At 59.9% G+C, this 20,384-nt stretch overlaps 9 protein-coding genes across 9 annotated transcripts; 4 read left to right on the top strand and 5 right to left on the bottom strand.

Moving 5' to 3' along the window:
• The first annotated feature begins 496 nt into the window (after positions 1-496).
• SDRG_13663 (hypothetical protein) lies at positions 497-1,984 on the top strand. Its single transcript, XM_008619762.1, has 7 exons — positions 497-615; positions 666-755; positions 811-913; positions 963-1,173; positions 1,218-1,452; positions 1,505-1,746; positions 1,794-1,984. Exons 1-7 carry the CDS (start codon positions 556-558, stop codon positions 1,942-1,944), a joined length of 1,092 nt encoding a protein of 363 aa, XP_008617984.1. The 5' UTR covers positions 497-555; the 3' UTR covers positions 1,945-1,984.
• A 231-nt stretch (positions 1,985-2,215) lies between these two features.
• On the bottom strand, positions 2,216-2,864 carry SDRG_13662 (hypothetical protein). The gene has a single exon (XM_008619761.1). The coding sequence runs from the start codon at positions 2,840-2,842 to the stop codon at positions 2,252-2,254; it is 591 nt and encodes a 196-aa protein (XP_008617983.1). The 5' UTR covers positions 2,843-2,864; the 3' UTR covers positions 2,216-2,251.
• Positions 2,865-2,955: 91 nt separating this feature from the next.
• Positions 2,956-6,634, top strand: SDRG_13661 (hypothetical protein; the record flags this gene model as incomplete). Its single annotated transcript, XM_008619760.1, has 12 exons — positions 2,956-3,498; positions 3,541-3,714; positions 3,757-3,892; positions 3,935-4,317; positions 4,361-4,541; positions 4,585-4,783; positions 4,835-4,927; positions 4,973-5,142; positions 5,186-5,395; positions 5,438-5,495; positions 5,538-5,856; positions 5,903-6,634. The coding sequence occupies 12 exons, from the start codon at positions 2,956-2,958 to the stop codon at positions 6,542-6,544; spliced, it is 3,108 nt and encodes a 1,035-aa protein (XP_008617982.1). The 3' UTR covers positions 6,545-6,634.
• A 3-nt stretch (positions 6,635-6,637) lies between these two features.
• On the bottom strand, positions 6,638-7,029 carry SDRG_13660 (hypothetical protein; the record flags this gene model as incomplete). The annotated part of the gene is made up of 4 exons (XM_008619759.1): positions 6,934-7,029; positions 6,841-6,883; positions 6,732-6,793; positions 6,638-6,688 (listed from the first exon to the last, which is right to left on the bottom strand). Exons 1-4 carry the CDS (start codon positions 6,985-6,987, stop codon positions 6,638-6,640), a joined length of 210 nt encoding a protein of 69 aa, XP_008617981.1. The 5' UTR covers positions 6,988-7,029.
• Positions 7,030-7,700: 671 nt separating this feature from the next.
• Positions 7,701-10,387, top strand: SDRG_13659 (hypothetical protein). Its single transcript, XM_008619758.1, has one exon. The coding sequence runs from the start codon at positions 7,822-7,824 to the stop codon at positions 10,315-10,317; it is 2,496 nt and encodes an 831-aa protein (XP_008617980.1). The 5' UTR covers positions 7,701-7,821; the 3' UTR covers positions 10,318-10,387.
• Positions 10,388-10,513: 126 nt separating this feature from the next.
• Positions 10,514-12,164, bottom strand: SDRG_13658 (hypothetical protein). The gene is made up of 5 exons (XM_008619757.1): positions 11,586-12,164; positions 11,463-11,542; positions 11,174-11,417; positions 10,942-11,126; positions 10,514-10,895 (listed from the first exon to the last, which is right to left on the bottom strand). Exons 1-5 carry the CDS (start codon positions 12,115-12,117, stop codon positions 10,566-10,568), a joined length of 1,371 nt encoding a protein of 456 aa, XP_008617979.1. The 5' UTR covers positions 12,118-12,164; the 3' UTR covers positions 10,514-10,565.
• Positions 12,165-12,281: 117 nt separating this feature from the next.
• Positions 12,282-13,053, bottom strand: SDRG_13657 (hypothetical protein; the record flags this gene model as incomplete). Its single annotated transcript, XM_008619756.1, has 3 exons — positions 12,282-12,442; positions 12,489-12,660; positions 12,711-13,053. 3 exons carry the CDS (start codon positions 13,051-13,053, stop codon positions 12,325-12,327), a joined length of 633 nt encoding a protein of 210 aa, XP_008617978.1. The 3' UTR covers positions 12,282-12,324.
• Positions 13,054-13,080: 27 nt separating this feature from the next.
• Positions 13,081-13,490, bottom strand: SDRG_13656 (hypothetical protein). The gene is made up of 2 exons (XM_008619755.1): positions 13,261-13,490; positions 13,081-13,214 (listed from the first exon to the last, which is right to left on the bottom strand). The coding sequence occupies exons 1-2, from the start codon at positions 13,436-13,438 to the stop codon at positions 13,168-13,170; spliced, it is 225 nt and encodes a 74-aa protein (XP_008617977.1). The 5' UTR covers positions 13,439-13,490; the 3' UTR covers positions 13,081-13,167.
• A 115-nt stretch (positions 13,491-13,605) lies between these two features.
• Positions 13,606-20,383, top strand: SDRG_13655 (hypothetical protein). The gene is made up of 7 exons (XM_008619754.1): positions 13,606-13,817; positions 13,863-13,972; positions 14,017-14,128; positions 14,175-14,587; positions 14,629-14,751; positions 14,797-19,881; positions 19,924-20,383. The coding sequence occupies exons 1-7, from the start codon at positions 13,661-13,663 to the stop codon at positions 20,260-20,262; spliced, it is 6,339 nt and encodes a 2,112-aa protein (XP_008617976.1). The 5' UTR covers positions 13,606-13,660; the 3' UTR covers positions 20,263-20,383.
• Position 20,384: the final 1 nt, after the last annotated feature.

The following is a 20,384-nucleotide window of genomic DNA, read 5'->3' as shown; positions in this document are numbered from 1 at the left end:
TCTCCATCCTGGTCTGGTGGGGTGGGGTACCTTCGAAATGGCCCACTTACCCGGTCACGCACACTATTTGTTATATTTACATCAAATAGTGTGAGCTGCTAAACGTGTCTGGACACTATTTAGTGCAAGGGCAACCGTGCTGGGCTGCAGGAATTACTATGATTCCGTCCAATCAGCTTCGTAATTTGGCCTATTTCGACCAATCAAATGTCTTGGGGACCAAGTGATAATATTGGCAAAAAGTTGGGGACCAATTGATAATATATCGCCAAAATGGGGACCAAGTGAAAAATACTCTGTACGACATCCCATCCTAAACATGTACAATAGTACTTGGGTACAGCTCCTTGGTTCACGAGACGACCCAGCGACCTCCACAAAGTAGGCTTTCGTGGGCGGATCGCAAACCAATTTTTATCCAATGGCCTTGCGCAAGGTCGTTTTGCCACGTATGATTGGACATAGAACCTGAGGGTAGGTTTTGATTGGCCGTAGAGATTTTGCTCGCAGCAATTGGCCCTCTCCCAATAACAAGGCGACGGACGAGCTTGGTTCATGCTCTTGAGACGAATGGCATCGACTTATGCTCCGACGCGGCTCTCGGTGGCCCCCATGGTGCGACCCGCGGATATGCCTAGCGTACTTGGCTCATCTTATCGCGCTAGATGGACTGGACAGACCGCCACTACCGCTTCATGATGCGCCAGATCACACGCAAGACGCTCTTGTACACCGAGATGGTCGTCGATCAGACGGTACTGACGCGTGAATCTTGCGTGCGCTCACGATGCCATGTCTGTACCGCCGTAGCTTCTGCACCAGAAGGACAACCTGGACTACTTTCTCGGTCATGACGACATTGAACACCCGCTGGCGCTCCAGCTCGGCGGCAACGATGTCAAGAGCCTCGGGAGTAATACGACTGCCCTTCATCCCAGAACAACTGACTCACAACGCTGTAGCGGTCGCACGCATGGCCGAGACCTACGGCAATTTTCACGAGATCAATCTCAACGTTGGGTGCCCGTCGCCCAAGGTGTCGAGCCAGTGCTTTGGCGCGCGCCTTATGCTCAACCCGGAGCTCGTCCGCGACCTTTGCTACGAAATGATTCGGCAAGTTGCGTCCACGCCGATCACAGTCAAGTGCCGCATCGGTGTCGACGATCTCGACTCGTACGTTTGTTGACCAATGGACCGAGCCTGATATTGAAGCGCAGTTACGAGCACTTTCACAGCTTCGTGTCGACCGTCGCCGCATCGGGTGTGACGGACTTTACGGTGCACGCGCGCAAGTGTTGGCTCGACGGTCTCAAGCTGAGCCCGCACGAGAACCGAACGATCCCCGCGCTCAACTACAGCTACGTTGGCCGGCTGAAATCGGATTTTCCGCATCTCAACATCATGCTCAACGGCGGCGTCGGTTCAATCCAAGACGCCCACGCACTGCTCCAGGTACGCGCACACGATATGATGCTCGACGCGTCATACTACGATGTAGGACAAGGACCTCAACCTGGACGGCGTCATGATTGGCCGCGCGGCGTACAACAACCCGTGGAACTTTCGCGACGCGGATCGCCTGCTCTTTGACTGCGAGAATCCGGGCTTTTCCCGGCGCGAAATCATCGCCACGTACCTCGACTACGCCGAAGACCTGCAGGCCAAGTGGGGCAAAAAACGGCGCGAAGTCGGCGAGTACGCCATGCCGACGTCGACGCTCCTCAAGCCGATTCTCAACCTCTTCTTGTACGCTTCAATGGATCGAGTGGATACTTTATCTAATATTTTGATAGGGGCGAGTTTGGCGGCAAGGCCATGAAGCGTCATATTGCGAATCGCTGGAGCGTCAAGGGCGAGCAACCCGAGCTCCGGGACCTTGTGGAGACGGCCCTGGAAGAGTGCATTCCAAGTGCTGTTTTGGATGCGACGGCAAAGGACGACTAGAAGACTTTTCAACAGGTTAAACGCTGCTTGATTGATTCGATACATTGCACCCTGACGCGTCGTCGTTGTCGCTGGCTCACAAGTTTAGCCACGTCAGACAGTACATGTAGACGGTCAAACGAAGTGACCTCACGGCCAAAACGGGCTGTGGCTACTTGCAGTAATGGTTGCGTGAACTGTCTTTCCTCGCGCTGCCACGTCCGTGTGCGAGATGCTACTGCCTCTGGCGTTCTCAGACATGCAACGCAACATTGGACGCAAAGAGCAAAAATCGCATCACCACACTGTCGTTCAAGAAATGGTGCATTTAGCTGTAGCCCGAGCCCTCCCAATCAAAGTCGAGTGCAATGAGCTGCGCTTGGCGTGGAGTCGGGTTGTTGAACACTTGGGTCCTAACGCGTCTCGAGCTGTGGAAGTCCTTGAGGATGTTAGAGACTTGCTTCCCGAGCGGCGCGTGCCACGTGTCGCGGGGCCACGGGTCCTCGGCGGGACACACAAACTTGTACGGCACGTACGTATCGCCATAGATCGACTTGTACACCGTGAGCGCGTCGATCTTGAGCTGCCATTTAAGCGTGTTCACGTCCCAGACAAACCGCATGGCCTCGAGCTCTGCCTCGACGTCGGGCGGAAGAAGGCCGTCACGGTGCAACTTGCGAATGTCCGTGAATGGAAAGAACTTGCCGCGGAAGTCGGCGGGCCACGGCTCGGCGTTCGGAATCCGCATTGTCGTGGGCACGATTGTGTAGTCCGAGGTCGCGGCCTGCTCTACGCGCTTGACACGAACGATCTCGACGAACGATTCGATCTTGCGCCGCATCTTGGGCGTGAGCACGTCGATAGCCTTGGTGGCAAAGCCCGCGCCGGCCAAGCCGCGTTGCAGGCGTCGGAGGAGCATGAGCAAATGAAGCTCGATGAGCTCTTCTGTGCAACGACTGGCTAAAAATCTTCCTGGATTTTGACCAATCACAGGCGTAACCGGATTTAGACAGGCGGAAACGGACAGTCGGTATGTCGCTGACAGCCAAGCTGTTTGGCCGACCGAGCCAGACAGAGAGCACGGCATCAGCGCCCGGGCGTCGGCCGTCGTATCTTATTGGCGATCCTGCCCGATCGCCGTCCAAAACCACCTTTGTGCTCCCGAGAGAGCACGTCAAGCTACCACGTAAGGAGAAAGAATCACCGTATGCACGCCTCTACATGCAAGGCGTGCACCTCCTCGACCACAAAGATCACGTGCACAAGATGTTTGGCCTTACTAAAACGAAGGAGTCACCGCGGAGTCCGCCGGCGCGCAGCGGCAGTCGTCCGGCATCCGCGCAAAGCGGTCGCCGCGAGTCCACGACGACGAAAGTGACAATGTCCCAAGGGCGTGGGAAGGAGCCGTCGGTGCGCTCCACGATCCGCAAGATCCGCCGCAGTCTCACGAGCGAAGGCAACGTTCTCGTGCACGTTTCACGCAAGTGTGCGCCCGCCCTTGACAAGCACAGTGGTGAGAAGCGACCAGGGGTTGCCCCACTGCGCACGCCACGACATAGCCCCCGGACCTCACCGGTACTAGTGTACTCGTCGAATCGCTTCATAACAGAGGATTAGGGTCGTGGGCAAGAAGTTGCATTCGACGATAACGGTGACGGACCCTTTTTGTTTCCAACGCCCAAGACCGTTGCTCTCAACTCGGCTGAGGCAGATGATTCAAAAGTCCGGCAGCTCATGGAACAGATCGATTTGCTCAAGTCGACGCTGGGCTTGAGCGACGAAGATCTTCAGGTAGCTCAATGACGCGGCTCCATGATTCCAGCACAACCGTAGTGGAAGCTCGAGTCGTCCAAGACCAATGGATTCGATGTCGCAGATCGACATCTTACGACGGCCGAGGCCGACTATGACCGTCTCCTGTACGAACAATCGCTCTTGCACAACTCACCGACGGAAGAGTACACCAAAGGTACTTCCAAACATGAAATGGTGTTTATACTTTAGCATGTAGAGCTCGACACCTTGCTGCGGGGGCTGCACGAGCACACCAAGGACATTGCAACCTTCAAGGCGCAGCTCTCGAAGGCCCAAGAGAGTCTTCGGGAACTCAAGGTCAAGGTCGAGGACCCTAAACTTGTTGCTGACATCAAGGCGCCTCTGACAGCGTCACCGACGCGCCGAGGCAGCATGGCGATTCTGCAAGTGCAGTCCATGGACTGCCTTCGGAAAGACGTGCTGAGCATCCAAGAGCAGTTCAAACAAGCCGTCTTAAAGCAAAACGTCGCCCAAACCCTCGTCGTTGCAGCCACGGAAACGATGCTCGAGAAGCTCCAGACCTTGATTGCCAAATTCTCGACGGAGGACCTTCTTGCCGCTGCACGGGAGCTACTCAAGGTACCTCGTTGAACAGCAGATCCTTGTTTTAAAGTGGGAACAGACAGCCCATGAAGTGACCCAAGCCACTGGCGAGACGCTGCTCGCACTCGTGGAGCGCGCGACCGTGCTCTGCCAAAGCTTCAAGGGCTACCGCGCCAGGGAGCTCCAGATCAAGGATCGCCAGATCAACGCGACGCTCAAGCAAATGGAAATCTGGCGCTCGCGTCGCGAAAACGCCAAGGGTGCGTTCTCTTGCGATGGTGTTTGGGCTGGAGCTGGCTGTAGAATACCCCGGGGAAATGAAGCGGCTTGAAGACGCATGGCGCGCCAACCACTTGGCCGACAATCAAGTGTGCTTGGAGCGGCTGTGCTCGCTCATTCCGGACTCGATCGCGGCTATGTCGGTTGATCAGCTCCTGGATGCCGCCAAGCAGGCAGGCGTGCTCTACACACGTGATTTGGTCAACTACCTCAAACAAAACAAGTCAGCGAACGTCATTCGTATCCATTCAACTCACATTGCTGGCCTTTCTAGACTCTTGCAGTGGGTCGTCACGCACGAGGTCGACAAGGCGCGGGACAATTTTATCTCGGGCGACACGGCCCAGTGCTTTACCAACCTCGAAATGTACGTGCGATTCACAAATGCTAAAGGTGACTATGGTCGGCGCAGGTACGACATCACTGAGATGCGAGCGATTTACCTCGCGCTGCCCGACGCCTTTGAGTTTGACAAGGAAGGTCGAAAGGGCGAGTGGCGCGCGGGCTTCATTGCCCATCTCAAGGTCCTGGTGCAGCAGTACCACGGCGAGACCGTCAAGGCGGGCTGGGATCCCGTCAAAGGTGCGTGCAGCGCATGCGAAACTTGGTCCCAACGCGACGGCAGGGGCGCGGGCTGAGGTCAAACTCAAGCCACTGAGCGACAAGCAGCTCTTGAATCCAGTGTACCGGTACCCGACAGAAGACGAGATCAAGCAGCGTCTCGCCAAGTTTGAGACTCAAGCCAAGCGACTCGCGCAGAAGAAAGCACGCTTGCAAGCGCTCGTCGAGCACGAGATCCCGCTCGCCAAGACAGAATACCACGCCGTCTCGGACGGTACAACCGCATAGCGCTAAAGATGTTGATTGCAACACACAGATTGCCGCTCGGACGACCTCATCAAGAGTTTTGGCAAGCCGACGCTCATCCGCCTTCGGTAAGCATCAGGAACGTGACGTGTCGTGACGCAAATCTCTAGCGACGAAGCCAAAAAGATCTTTCAATCGCTCTGCAAGGAGCGCGATGGGCTCAAGAGCGAAATCGTCATCGCAGAGCGCGCAATCCAAGTTGCGTGTCCGACCCACGAGCAGTACCTCGACGAGATCGCTGCCATTCGCCTTTTGCCGCCCGAGATCCGTCACGGTGTGATCCGCGGCCCCTTCTCGTCGACGCCCGACATCAAGCCCAAGGAACGCGCCATGCACAAGAAGCTGTCGGCTGAAGAAGAAGCCCTTGCGCGCAAGCACGAGCTGACCAATGCGATTGCTGAGCGGTCCAAGGAGTTTCCCAAAACCGAGGTACTGAACGTTCCGCATGACGGCAAACGAATTGCATATATCCTAGGAGGCGGCGATGACTGTACCAAAGGAGGTAGTGGTGCCCAAGCGCACGCCCAAGGAAACGTGCGTCAAGGCTGTCCACGACGTCATGAGTCAGATACGCACTGTGAGCGCAGTCAAGGCGTCGCCCAACGTTTTGCACTTTCTACAGACGGACTTTTGCGCGCGCAAGTCGACGCAGGACCTTGTTCGCTGCGAAAGCACTCGAACGCTGCCCGACGACGAGGTTAGCAGTGCCGAGTCGGTCGAAAACGTCCCGGCCAAGGCAGCCTCCCAGCCAAAGTCTCACGCGCTTCTCAAGATGCTGGGCCTGGCCACGACACCGTCGCTGCTGAAGAAGCGGCCTTCCATCATCGAGCCTACGCTGCTGGATGATATCGCCAAGCCCAACAACCTCGCTGAGATTCAGCGCCGGCGCAACTCGCGTTCGCCGTGTGCATCGCCGCTGCTCAAGACGAAGCCGCTGAGTGTAATGCCATCGACATCCGAAGAGGGCGCACGTCCCAGTTTTCTGGACGAGCTCAAGCGCCGCGCCAACAAAGCAGAGCCAGCGCCGCCGAGCGCGCCCACTGCAGCACCGACGCCACCCAAGATGTCGTTTCTGGACGAACTCAAAGCCAAGCGCGGTAATCGCGAAGATGCATGATATTGCTACATTGTCCATGTAATACAAGTCGCTGTGGGGTCGCGACAGCCGCAGTCGCAGACAGCTGCCTCCATGCGAGTTTGTAACTCGTGTCTAGTCCAGCTTGCCCGCTCGCCGAGCCGCAATGATGGCTGCGTGGCGACCCTATAGAAGTGTGTCAGTCGCAGCGAGGTGGCTGAATTGCAACCTTCTTGCATTCGCGATAGCGCTCAAAGAACTCGTTGCACTTGTCACGCTGGCGGTAGTTTTCTGTGCGAGAGCAGGTGAGTGCCCACGGCGGTACCATGGCTGCCTACCTTCGATGCACTTGAGCGACTCGCGCTGCAGCTTCGTGCACTCCTACAAGCACATGTCTTAGACCATCGTGGTCGCTGGCAGCGGCGACGCACTCCCATCTCGAACTGGGTCGGCGTCATCGACATCACGGGGACTTCGCTGCTCATCGTGGCTGCTCGTTTGATTCGACCCTCGCCGAAGCCAAGCAGCTTGCACGGAATATCATAGGGGTGGGGGGCGGACTACCAAAACAGTCCTGTGGGGGGACCCATGAAATAAGGAACAGACGGCGACCGATTGCAAATCCCACTTCAACATCAGCACCGCGCTTTCAAGGCTGGTTGGCGCGCCATCGCCGGTTCGCCGGTACCGTCAACTCATCGTGGGTGTCACCGGTGGCGCTCATATGGGTTCAACCCTTCAAGGCTCTTTCTTGCTACATTGCCAGAAATTCTCATCACCACCGAGATGAATGCTCTCATTTCTTATTGCGGGAAGGAGGAGCGTTGCCGGGCCTTGAAGTAGCCCATTGTGTGACGCGCAGCCTCTAGAATCGTCGTTGTGGTGCCACCACCAGCGTCGACTCAACGGTGGCACTTCCAAAACGTAGGCCCCCCTACCGGGTGCAAAAAACCACGCGGCCACTGAAGTCCAGTCGCAGGAGCCAATGAGCACACGGTATTGTGTAATTAACGTTCCGCGCTGGTTCTGTGACGCGCATCCGCTTCGTCTCTGCTGACAGAGTGAGGGAATGTCTCTGATTCGTGCGGCTGTCCCACATTGGCGGTTGCTTTCTGAGGGAATGCACCAGGTGGTGGAGCATACAAATGTCAAGTGGTTGCGATCCGGACCATTCACCAGGATAACGGATCTTTCCAGCTGGCGACCACGAGAACTTCTTGTGGCGGCCGGCCAAGATCGCGCAAGCAGCCAGCCTCGTTGTCCCGCCCGCCCATTCCACAAGTTACCTCGAGCTTCCTCGACCGCCCACTACCATCTCCATGCCTTCCTTCGTCGTACACAAGTTTGGCGGAACGTCCGTCGGGAACGCCGAGGCCATGAAGGCCGTCCAGGCCATCGTCGCTGGTGTCGAGAGCGACAAGATCGCGGTCGTCGTGTCGGCCATGGGTGGCAAGCCCAAGGTCACTGACCTCCTCATCTCGCTCGTCGAGCTCGCCAAGACGAAGCAGACGTCAACGATCCAAGCGATCGTGGACCAGATCGAGGCCAAGCACGCGGCCGCCGTCGCAGAGCTACTACCGCCAGACGTCGGTGACGCGATCCTTGTCCAGATACGGCAGGACTTGGCGACGCTTCAAGAACTGCTGCACGCTATCTCGATCATGCGCTCGTACAACGAAAACGTGACGGAACTCGTGAGCGGCCACGGCGAACTCTGGTCGGCGCGCATCATGACGGCCGTGCTCAACCACAACTTGGAGCTTGCGGGCAAGACGGAGCGGTTCGCATTCATCGACTCGCGCGAGGTGCTTACGGTTGAGATTGATCCGAATCATGGGCCAGTCGTCTTGTACGAACTCACGGCCGCGAAGCTCCGGGCCAAGATGGATGCACTCCACAACGCGACGCACCTCTGCATCACGGGCTTCATCTGTTCGACGACCGACGGCGTTGTCACGACGCTCAAGCGGGACGGCAGCGACTTCTCAGCATCCATTTTCGGCCGCGTGCTCAAGGCCGCGTCCATTACCATCTGGACCGACGTCAGCGGCGTGTACAGCGCCGACCCGCGCCGCGTACCGGAAGCCAAGATCCTCCCGCAGATCTCGTACCAGGAGGCCATGGAGCTGGCCTACTTTGGTGCCAAGGTCATCCACCCCAAGACGATGGCCCCGGCCGTCGCCGAGAGCATCCCGATCTTTATCCGGAATACGTTCGACCCGACGCACCCGGGCACGCGCATTTTTCATCGGCGGCCGACGTCGCCGACGACGACCGCCAAGCACATTGTGAGCGGCTTCTCGACGATCGATCACCTCGCCATGTTCAACCTCGAGGGCACTGGCATGGTGGGCGTCCACGGCGTCGCGTCCCGCCTCTTCTCGGCCCTCGACCGCATCAAGGTCAACGTCGTGCTCATTGCGCAGGCCAGTTCCGAGCACTCGATCTGCTTTGCGATCCCCGCGGCCAACGCGGTTGACGCCAAGGACGCGATCGAAGCCGCCTTTTTCAAGGAGCTCCACCACGGGCTCATTGACGCCGTGACGTTCGAGTCGCCCGTAAGCATCATCGCGGCCGTCGGCGACAACATGTCGCAAACCCCCGGTGTCTGCGGGCGCTTCTTTGGCGCTCTTGGCCGCGCCGACATCAACATCCTCGGCATCTCCCAGGGCTCGTCGGAGCGCAACATCTCGGCGGTCGTGCGCTACGAGGACTCTGGCGCCGCGCTTCGGGCGGTGCACTCGGCGTTCTTCCTTGCGGACCAAACCATTTCGATCGGTATTCTTGGCGCGCATTCCAAGGTCGGCGCCGCGCTCCAGACGCAGATCCTCTCGCAAGCCGCCATGCTAGCGCGCAAGTACAAGGTCGACTTGCGCATTCGCGCGGTGGCCGACCGCGACCACATGCAGCTGCACCCGACGGGCTTCAACGCAGCGTCGCTCGCGTCGGCCACGTCCGAGCCGCTTAACATGGCCCGCTTCATTCAACACGTGCATACGGACCACATTCCGTATGCGCTCGTTTTGGACGTCTCGGGCGACGACGCGACGATCAAGCAGTACCCGAGCTGGCTGGCCGCCGACTGCTTCATTGTGAGCAACAACCTCCACGTCGCCAACGATGCATCCCTCTCGCTGCGCAAGACGGCCTCCCAGAACCAAGTCGTCTTGGACACGGAGGCCTGCCTCGGGATGGGTGTGCCCGTTCTCTCGACGCTGCAGAACCTTCTCCAGACCGGCGACAGCATCACCAAGATTGAGGCTTCGTGGAGCTCGGTCATGAACGCGCTGCTCCTCGAGCTCGACCAAGCGCCGGCGACGCCCATCGAGGCGGCGCTTCGCAGCGTGCTCTTGGCGCAGTTTTCGTCAATGGCGCCTGCCGAGGTGCTCGACGACCTCACGGGCGTCGCGTCGGCCAAGAAGATGGTGCTCCTCGCGCGCGAGCTCGGCCTCAACCTGAACGCCGCCGACGCCATCAACGGGTCGCCGGTCTCGCCGTGCCCGACGGCGGTGACGACGATCGACCAAGTGATTGCGCACGTCGCAAGCTGTGCGCCGGCGTTTGCGCAGCTGCCCAAGGCCGCCCGCACAACGACGACGCTTGCAAACGGTCGCATTGAGATTCAACTGCAGTCGTCGTCGGCGCCATTTGCTCATTTGGTCGGCGCCCAGGTCGGCCTCGCGCTGCACACGGACCGCCACGCAGCGTTCCCACTCTTCCTCTCGGGCTCGTCGTTCGCGTCGGATGCGACGCAAGGGCTCGCGGCCAGCGCGCTCTTTGCGAGCGTCCTCAACATTGCCCGCACCTTGGGCTAAGTACAAACTCGTCGATTTCGTAATAGAACACTAACTTATTGCTAATACCACTGGTGAGCACTCCAACAAATGGCATCTTGTCAAGCACGAACTGGCCTCGGTATCACACGCAGTCCTTACGCAGATGATCCCAGTTGGTGCCTGGGCCTGATGTACCTTCGGATGCCCCCCGTCCGGTACACAGAGCTTTGTCCTTCACGAGAGCACAGAAGGTCGCCACATCGACACCATCCAGTAGATTCATAACTTTACGCAAAGTTATAGACAAGGACGCCGCCATCGTCACCGGCCGCAACGAGCTCAGCGGGCGTCGTGGCAATGGCCCGCACCGCCGCTTGGTTGGCGCCGAGGCCGTAGCACAAGGCGTCGGTGGCCAAGTTGTGCACGAGCAGCATCCCGTCTCCGCTGCCGCTAAAGCACAGGTCGTGGGCCACATGCAGCGAATAGATGAACGTCTGGTGGCTGTCAAACGTCGACCGGAGCGTGTTGCGGCGCGTGTCGAGGACGTGGACCTTGCCGTCAGCACCCCCCGTGACAAGAACGTGTTCGTTTGACGGCTGCTCGCGTAGAAAACTCACCTAAAGTCGTCTCTGAGCTTTTGGCCGATGATTTATGAGAGCGTACGGCGCCTTTGCCTGTCTTGCCGCTATGCACGGGCAGCGCAAGCGTGCTCGCCTTTGTGCGCAGGTCCCAGCGCTGCACAACGCCGTCTTGGCCGCCACTGTACGCAATGTCGGGTGCAAACGCCGAGCCCAAAACACTCGTGCAGTGGCCGTCGTGCGCCGCGTTCCACTTCTTCTCGAGAGTATCTAAGCGTCGTGCTACGTCAAGAGGACGACTGACGATCAACTCGTACAGGCAGCGACGTCGAAAACGAGCACCGAGCCGCTGCGATCGCCGCCAATGAGCCGTGAGCCCCAGAGGCTGCAGTCGAGAATCGGGGCGTCATGGCCGCGCAACGCATGTCTCTCTCGGCCATTCTTGCCGGCGCGGCGCCCGGGCGTCGCGTCCCACAGCCGATACGTCTTGTCGTAGCTCGCGCTCACGATCCAGTCGTTGCCAATCGTCTGGATCAGCGAGATGGACCCGGCGTGGCCCATCTAATACATTGAATAGTCGAGAGACGGTGGGGCTCGAGAGCCCACCAGGTCTTCGCAGCGTGCGACGGCACCGTTCTCCCAGAGGCAGAGTTTGCTGTCCATGCCCGCAGAGACGACGCGGCCATCTACATGTGCATGCGCTTTGGCACTTCGTAATGCTGTCAGTACCGGCAAGGTGCGCGACGGCCGTGACCCATTCCTTGTGGCCGCACGTCGTGGTGTACAACGTGAGTCCCCGAGCCTTCTTGGACCCCGAGCTGCGCAGCGGGATCGTGTAGAGCGCGTGGTCGCAGCTGCCGACAACCACTTCCGAGCCATCCGGCGACAAGCTCATGCAAGTCAGCGGTTGGCTGGATACGGCTTGCGCCGAGCCAGCAGCATCACTCGGACCTCGCGTCCACGACGATGAACGGGTCGTTGGTTCGGCCGCGGGCACATGTGCGCGCACGGCGCCAGCAATCTTGGGCAAAGCAGTGTTGCCATCTCCCGAGGTACTCATGCTTGCTGGCTGCGGCTGCTTGGACGACGGCTTTCGCGGGTCGGCGTCAAAGGCCGCCAGGTACGCGTCGTTGGCGACGTGCGACGCAGAAGCAGCAAACTTGGGTGCCCGCGCTGGCTTCGTCTCCATGTTGCAGGCGACGCGCTCGACGACGGGTCCGGACGATGCGTATTCTTCGAATCGGATCTGCCGGCGGCTCATCGCGTCGGATACGCCGAGGCAAGCGCTAGACCGATACAGTTTACGAGGTCCTCTAGGAATCGATTTGTCTGACGTGGCAGGCCGAGGGGCCAACCGCATAATATTGTCCTTTCTGCCACTCTGAGTCTTGAGGCAGCTGGGACCTCATCATGCTCCCACGACGCATCGAAGTTCAATATCGTTGTTGTACATCATGCTATGACGTGGTTACGTGCGACTGATCGCATGGGTGTGGCAGTGGGTAGCACAGTAGCCTTTGCGCTGGCTGCCCTTCTTGCAACCTGGGTGCTTGCAGAGCTTGCCGCCACCATGCGTGCGGCAAAACCTACCGTAGTATGCGTCTCCGAGTGGTCGTATTTAGAAGGACGTACCCTGCGCCTTGGCTGCTCTTGGTGCACCCGGGGGCCCGGCAGCGGATACCGCCGCCGTGGTTTTTGCATCGACCGCTCGATTGGGCGCCGCGAGAGCAGCCGGGCTCTTGGCAGCGCCGGCCGCCGCCGTGGCGAATGCAGAGTCCCCGGCCTTGACTGCTCTTGATGCAGCCTATTGCTTGAGTGAGAATTTGGTCCTGTTAAGTCACAACGAGGTCTTACCAGCCACGGAGCAGCGGCGACCACCGCCATGCGCCTTGCACAGGCCGCGCGACCGAACGCGCTTGTGGCACCCGTCAATGGCGCAGATCTTCTTCGCCTCGTCGTCCGTGGCGTCGGGCGCGAGAAGCAAGTCCAGAGGGCAGTCGAAAAAGTCGTCAACGGGGGCGGTGGTCGGCTCGTTGAAGAAGAGCACGTCGCAGAGAAAGCCCATCTCATCGTCGTGGAGTTCCTTTCCACTCTCACTGTTGTCGATCGTGTCGAAGTCAAAGGCAGGCAACAAGTCGTCGCCCACCGGCGATAACTCTGCGAGCGGAGGAATACCATGGGACACGGTGGCCATCATCGTGCGATGGAGGGCTGTGATAGCACAGGAAATCGAAATCTGACGGCTCCAGCCGTATCACATAACACGATTTTTGGACAGGCCGAAGCTGCCCAGCTTATAATGGCTCGTCTACTACAGTCGGCCTCGCTGCACCGCTAGCACGCCTTCGCCATCGCACGCTACGCAACAGAGCCATGAGCCACGCATACCAGCGATTTGCCCTACCCGAGCACGTCTGTTCGAGCACCATGTAGTTGTACGGGACTCGCTCGATGCGCTGGCCGTGGCAGCGGTCGCAGATGCGCAGCGTGGACGCGCCGCCATAGACGTGCGGCGACGGCGTGGTTGCCGGCGCGCTGGTCGCGTACTTGGCGCGGAGGTCGGCGAGCGTCGCTGCGTCCATGCTGCTGCAAGTGACCCTTGGGAATCCAAAACCACCACGAAACCGGTGGTCATGCAACACTTGCTCTTTGTATGCCACAGCAGAAACCGCAATTTGGCCAAAACGGATGGCGCACTTAATGAAACTATATGGTATCTTGTATGCGACCGGAAGGCGCACTTGAACGAGCGCGTCGTCTTGCAGTGAAACGGAAGCTTACTCGGCAAAGAGGCAGCAACCCTCATGGAGGACTCGGACCGGGTCCTACGCCTTTGCCGCGCGATCCTCGATGACCTGGATGGTACATGCACCAGTCTCTGCGACGACGTCCAGAAGGACGCCAACCCGACGTATGCGCTCTCGGCCATCGTCGAGGTCGTCACGTCCGGCGCGCTTCCGGGTACGACTGCATCCAGCAAGCTACCTGCAACTCATTGTGTGCTAGCGGACGCTGAGGAGCGCCTTGTGACCGACTACATGGAGCACTACGTGCAGGTCCTTCTGGCGCGGCCGTTTGCCGACACGGTCGCGGCGACCGTAAACGACTTTTTCCAGGTACTACTCACCCGAGCTCTTGAGAACATACTCATCGTGACTAGTTTACACTGGAGTGCGTCGTGTCGCGGCTGCGCGTGGGCGACCCCAGCATGCTTCCGACGCTCTACCGCCTTATGGATGACAACCGCGCCTTCTACCTCAACGACGCTGCTCGTACGTTGGGACTGGAAAGGCTGTGTTCCGATGTCGAATGCCGTAGAGAGCGATGGCGCAACCTCGGAGCTGCTGGCCAAGAACATTGATGCGTTTATCGAAGCGGGCGGCTTCGACGCCATTTTGTGCAACCTCGACCCGTCGCTGCCGCTGCAGCGGGCGGGTGACCCGGCCACAGACGACGAGAACGAGGATCTCGAGTACCGTATTAGCCAGCCGTTTGAGCTCAACGCTGTCGTGTGCGCGATCAAGTGCATTGCGGTTGTCAAGGACCAGCTTGCGACAGCCTTCATGCTCGAGCTACTTCCGGCATTGAGCGACGCGATGGTCGCGCATGTGGCGGCGTTGCCACCGGACCTCTCGTCCGTCCAGCGCAGCGAGCTCGGCGATGTTGTGCACTTCTTTGAGATACTGACGAGCCCGACGCACGACCACTTCCTCCACACCCTCACCCTCGAGGTCGCCCTTTTTGTGCAGAAAAGTACTCACTTGGATCGCAGATTGCGCACAAGGCGCTCGAGTGTCGCTCGCTCGAGAAGCGGTTGCATGGCTTGGCCGACATGACGGAGACGCTCAAGCAGCTACCGACACCGATGGCGGTGGCTTGGCTTGACGCGCACCAGGTACAATTGACCTGTGTAGTACATCTCTTGACTACTTCCGTGCAGGTACTGGGGCATCTCTTCGGGGACACAATGCATGCCGAGATGCTCAAGCGAGCAGCGCCCATCTTTGACATCTACGCCGGCGAGAGCGGCGTCGCGGCGGAGCACCTCGACCTTGTCTGGAGCGTGGCCATGGACGCAAGCAAGGGCCGCCACGAAGCGCTTCTCACGACGACACTCGAGCTGCTCGTCGACATAGTCTCGAACGTGCAGAGCGTCGCGCACGTCCTCGGCCGCGTCGCGTCGCTGCCGACCATTGACAGCGCAGCGCTCAGTGTGCTCCGCGCGGCCGCCCGCAACGACCACGGCAGCGAAAACCATCAAACAGTGGCCACGCACCTCTGGGAGGCGCTCAAGACTGACCGCTGCGCTGCGACTATGGACATGTGTATTCAAACGCTGCACGCGCTCCTTGGCGAGGCCATGGGCGATATCTTTGTCGACTGCTTCCACCTCATCCAAGTCCGCTCGAGCCAAACGCCAGAAGCAGTGCGCGCAGCTCTGCACTTTCTGTCGCACTTTAGCCGGCTCTTCTCGGAAGGCTACCGCCCCCGGCTGACCGAGCAGCAGGTCGCGGACCTCCAGCCGACGATCTTGACAGGTCTCTTGAACGAGCTCTCCGAGTTCAAAGCCCGCGGCCACGCCGAGAGCGGCGACGCGCTAGAGCCATACAAATGCCGGCTCTTGGCGCTGCACGGGAGCTGGCTGCTCGTGCTGTTGGCCAACCACGGCACGCGATTGAGCCCGTCGCAGCTCAATACGCTCTGGCACAACTGCATTGCGTCGGCTGCAACGTCGTCCGAAGCCGATCTTTGCTTCCAGTGGTTTCAGCTCTGCGAGCAGCTCCTACCAGACGATACGATGACGTTGCTCGACCATGATCTGCGCGTGCACATCTTACGCCAGTTTGGATCGCTGCCGAGCCGGCTCATCTCTGTCGATGCGCTCGAGTGCTTCCACCTGCTCTTCCAGTCGGTCAACTTGGCGCTGCAGTCATTGCAACCACTGCCAAGTGACGACGATGACGTGCGCTGCGCTGTTGTGCTGCCTCTTGGCAACCTCGTGGGGCTCTCGGAGCTGTGGCACTTGGCGCTTTATGCGAATGGCGACGTCGTTGAGACGTGCATGGACCACCTCATCGCATACCACTTGGACGTTCACGTGGACGCCGACGTGTGCAAGCGCGAGTTCACTGACACGTGCATGGGGCACCTGCTCCGAGCCAAGGCCCAAGTCACCGCAAACACCTCGAGTAGCGATGACGCGCACCTTGTGACTCGCTGTGTCGCGCTCTTGCACCGCTTCTTGACAGCGTGTGCGCCAGCCAAGGCGGCGCCCCCGGAGCTCTCAGTGCTCCCGTCGCCCGCCAAGCCTATCGATGGCGCGCGCATTCTCAAGCAGTCGGTTTTGCAAGCGCTCAACGACTACGATGCGCCAAACGACGACTCGTACGAGTCTCGGACCGCGTCATTGCAGCGGGTCGCACGTGTCTATCCGCTGCCCCCACCGATCCAAGTGACGGTGAAGGAAGTGGCGCCGTCAACGATTGACGAAGCCGTGGTCAACACGGACGAGTACTTTGACGCGCTCTTTCACGTCTTAGAGTGGCCGTCGCCAACAAGCGACGGAGCGTGGGACCTTCTTTCGTCGCTTCCGACGAATCGCAAGCTTTTGGACCGCATGGTCCTTCTTCGGGACTCAGTGTCGAGTGCCGTGCACTGGGAAAGCTTGCTCGACACATCGAACGCGCACCGCCTGCTCTACGGGCTTCGCATCGTCGAGGCACTCTTGCTGCCGGCGGACGATGTCTCGGGCGAGCATGCGGCGCGTCGGCAATGGCGCGAACGCTTCGTGCGTCTCGGTGGCGCGCTCCACCTCTACAACGCGATCGTCGCGTGGCCACCAGCAGCGTCGTCGACGTTGGAAATGACGTGTTTAGCGGCCGCGCTGCGTGTGATTGGGTACATCTGGGGGCTCGACGCGCTGCCATCTGCGCTGCCGTCGCGTTTTGACCAGCAGCTCGTGGCCGAGAGCCTCCCAGCGTTTCACCGCGCCGTGGACGAAGGCCATATCGTACATTTGCTTTTGGACGCGATTGAGCGTCATACGTTGGCCGAGATGATGTCGGACGACATGTCGTCTGTTGTCGACGCCGCCATGCACATCGCCAGCTTGCTTGGCGCCCGCGACCCGGCGTACGTGCACACGCATTTCCAAGGCCAGTGGCAGCCGTGGCTTCGGGCGATTGGTCTTCACTGTCCACATGCCGGGACCCGCGACCGGATCTGTGACGCATTCACGGGCTTCTTGCGCCAGCACGGACGAAGTATGCTGCCCGATGTCGCGCAAGCTGTCAGCGCCATCGCCCTAACCGTCACGGCGTCCGAAGCCAACGATGCGTTCTTTGCACTGGCGACCGACGTCTTGGCAGCAGCACTCCCGCTGCAGGCAACCACGACGTGGCTGAGCGCGTCGAGCTTTGGAGCGACGCTGCTGCATCATGTGCTAGCGCACACGAGCTCGGAACGCATTGGCTCGACGCCCGACAGCGTCTTGGTCGGGCTACTGCGCCTCTTGCAAACTCTCGTCTCGGCCAACGTCGTGATGCCGACGCCCGAGATGGTGTCCAGTCTGTGGCACTCGCTTCTCTTTGGAAGCGAGGGTGTATCATGCTACTCGGCGCTCGCTCGCGGACTTGCGCTCGACATTATCGAGCGCTTTGTCGCACAGGACCCCGTGCACATTGCGCCCACGGTGCTGCAACTGCTCGTGGCGTTCCAGACCGAAGCCCTCGACGTCCTCGACCGTGTCGGACGGCCGTGGGCGTTTGCACCGCTCGACGAAGCGCGGTCGTCGTCGTCGTCCGCCGGCCTCTTCAATCCCGGCTGCACCTGCTACATGAACGCGCTGGTGCAGCAGCTCTTTCACCTGCAGTCGTTCCGGTACGCACTGCTTTCAACTTCGGTTGACGCGTCGTCGTCGGCAGCGGACGAGGTGCGCGAACTCCAGCGCGTCTTTGTCGGGCTCGAGTCCACCGTCCGCAAGTTTGTGGACCCGACAGCGTTCTGCGTCTCGCACAAGGACGAGGACGGTCAGCCAACAGACGTGCGCGTGCAGATGGACGCCGACGAGTTCTTTGGCGTCCTCCTCGACCGCGTCGAGTCGTTCGTGACGCCTGCGACGCTCGGCTTTGGCGGGCGCCTCGTCAACCAGATCATCACCGAGCACGGGCACGTCTCGGCGCGCGACGAGCCGTTTTTTGCGCTGAGCGTCGACGTGCAGCACAAGGCGACGCTCGCAGATTCCCTCGCAGCGTACGTGCAAGGCGAGACGCTCGAGGGCGATAACGCCTACTTTTGCGAAGTCGCGCAGACCAAAGTGAAGGCGCTCAAGCGCGTCTGCCTTCAGTCGCTGCCCAAGACGCTCGTCGTGCACCTCAAGCGGTTTGAGTTTGACTTTGACACGATGGAAAAATGCAAACTCAACGACCTGCTCGAGTTTCCCAACAGCCTCGACATGCACCCGTTCACGTCCGACGGCCTCGACGGCAAGGCGGGCGAGGCACTCTACGCCCTGCGCGGTGTCGTCGTTCACAGTGGCACGTGCGACACGGGCCACTACTACTCGTTCTTGCGCGATGCCCGTGATTCGTGGGTCGAATGCAACGACCAGACCGTGCGCCCCTTTGAAGTACAGCACTTGCGCGACGAGTGTTTTGGCGGCGACGAAGTCGTTGAGCGCTGGGACTCGAGCACCCGCCGGTACGTGGCCACGGCGCAGTCCAAGCGCCGGAGCGCCTACATGCTCTTCTACGACAAGGTGGACGCGCCTCCAGTGGCTGCGCGGATGCCGCCGACGACCCACGTGGCCGAGGCGATCGCGACAGTGGAGGCCGAGAACCAAGCGTTTTCAAGTCTGCTGCATGCGTTTGACGCCGGCTACGTCCGGCTCCTGCAGCACGTACGCGACGCGGCACTGGACGCAGAGACGCGAGACAATGATGCGCAAGCGTCGACTGTCGCAGCGTCGATCCTCTTTGACTTTGCACTGTTGAGCAGCGCGCCAAAAATCGACGTGGCGGGCTTGCTCGCGCCACTATTGTCACCGACGAGCGACTTTGCCGCGTGGTTTCTTGCGCACGCGGTCGCCGAGTTGCTCCCGACAGCACCTGGCACCATTGCGATCGGCGAATACGTCCAGCGCCGGACGCGGCTCTTTGACGTGGTGCACCTCTGCACCGACACGCGGCTCCGCACCGGTTTCTTTGATGTCGCCCTCGCTTGCATTGGCGTCTTGGCGCATGGGGGCACCGACGACTACACGACGCTACTGGCCAACTTTCTCGACGAGTGCGTCAGTGTCTTTTACCAGCGCGACACGATCGAGGTCGCGGGACCGACGGCGTCGACCGTGCTCGCCAACGGGGTGCTCGGGTCGGCGCTCGGCGTTCTCGGTGACTTCCTGTCGCGCGCCATCAATGAGCCAATCGTGCGCCGCCTCTTGCGCACGACGTGCCACATGGGCTATCACTTTGGCGCATCACTAGCGGTCGACGGCGTCGAGTCGACGTCCGCGTCCGTGCCCGAGCAGTTGGCAGCCCAGCAGTCGTCGGCTCGTGTTGCCACGCTCGCACTTGAGACATTGCTGTTGCCGCAGCTCTTCGAAGCGACCAACGATGTGTTGCCGCATCAGGACATGCAACTGCTGCTCGATCCAACGCGACTCTGCTGTGCGCTCGCCCTCGGCTTCGAGACGTTTGTGCTGCGCTGCGTCCAAGCGCCGGTGGCTACGGACGCGGACGCCGTTGCCGTCGTCAAGGCGCTTCTGTCGGTGCTGGACAGTGTCAAGACGTCGACGCTGCTTGAAACGACGTTTGAACTCCTTGGCGGTCTCCTTACCGTGGACGACGACGGCCACCGGTGCGCCCGCATCGAAGCGCTCTTCTCAGCAGACGACGGAGCGCTCGAAGTCGCTTATTACTTTCGCCATCACCGAAGCTTGCACCACTACACGTACTACCTCCTGGACTTCGTGCTCACGCACGCCGCGACGCACAGCGACGTTGGAGCCTTCGTACAGTCGGCCGAGGTGCGATCCCGATCGTCGACATGTTTTCATCAATGTTGGTAGGTGCAGGCGCAAACGACGTGGGTGCGTCCGTGGATCTGGCAGTTTCTGCAAGCCGACGCCGAGATTGGCGACCTCAGCAACCTCGACGGGGAGACGCATGTCGTCCTGGCTCTCGTTGAGCAAGTGTTTGGGGACGCCTCCTCGGACGGAAACCAAGACGACGGTGTCGATGACCTCCTTCTGGCGACGTCCACCGCCAAGCTCCATCCCGCCCACGACAAGGACGTCGTCGATCGCAGCAACAACAAGGCGTCGGCGGTCGTGGCACCGCTGGACACGTCCGATATCAAGGTCGAACTCGGCGCAGACGCCAACGACCCGGCGTTCGAAGTGTCCTAATTCTTGTTCTCTTCTGCATCTAGTTCGTTTAATCTCAATACATATGTACTCGGACAGTCTCTCGAAGCCGGATGGGTTTGCTATTCTGCTGCGACGAAATGACGATCCAACTCATTGACACT

This window comes from Saprolegnia diclina (assembly GCF_000281045.1).
Source record: "Saprolegnia diclina VS20 unplaced genomic scaffold supercont1.62, whole genome shotgun sequence".
NCBI classification, from domain to species: Eukaryota; Oomycota; class Saprolegniomycetes; order Saprolegniales; family Saprolegniaceae; genus Saprolegnia; species Saprolegnia diclina.
This window is presented reverse-complemented; position numbering and strand designations above follow the sequence as displayed.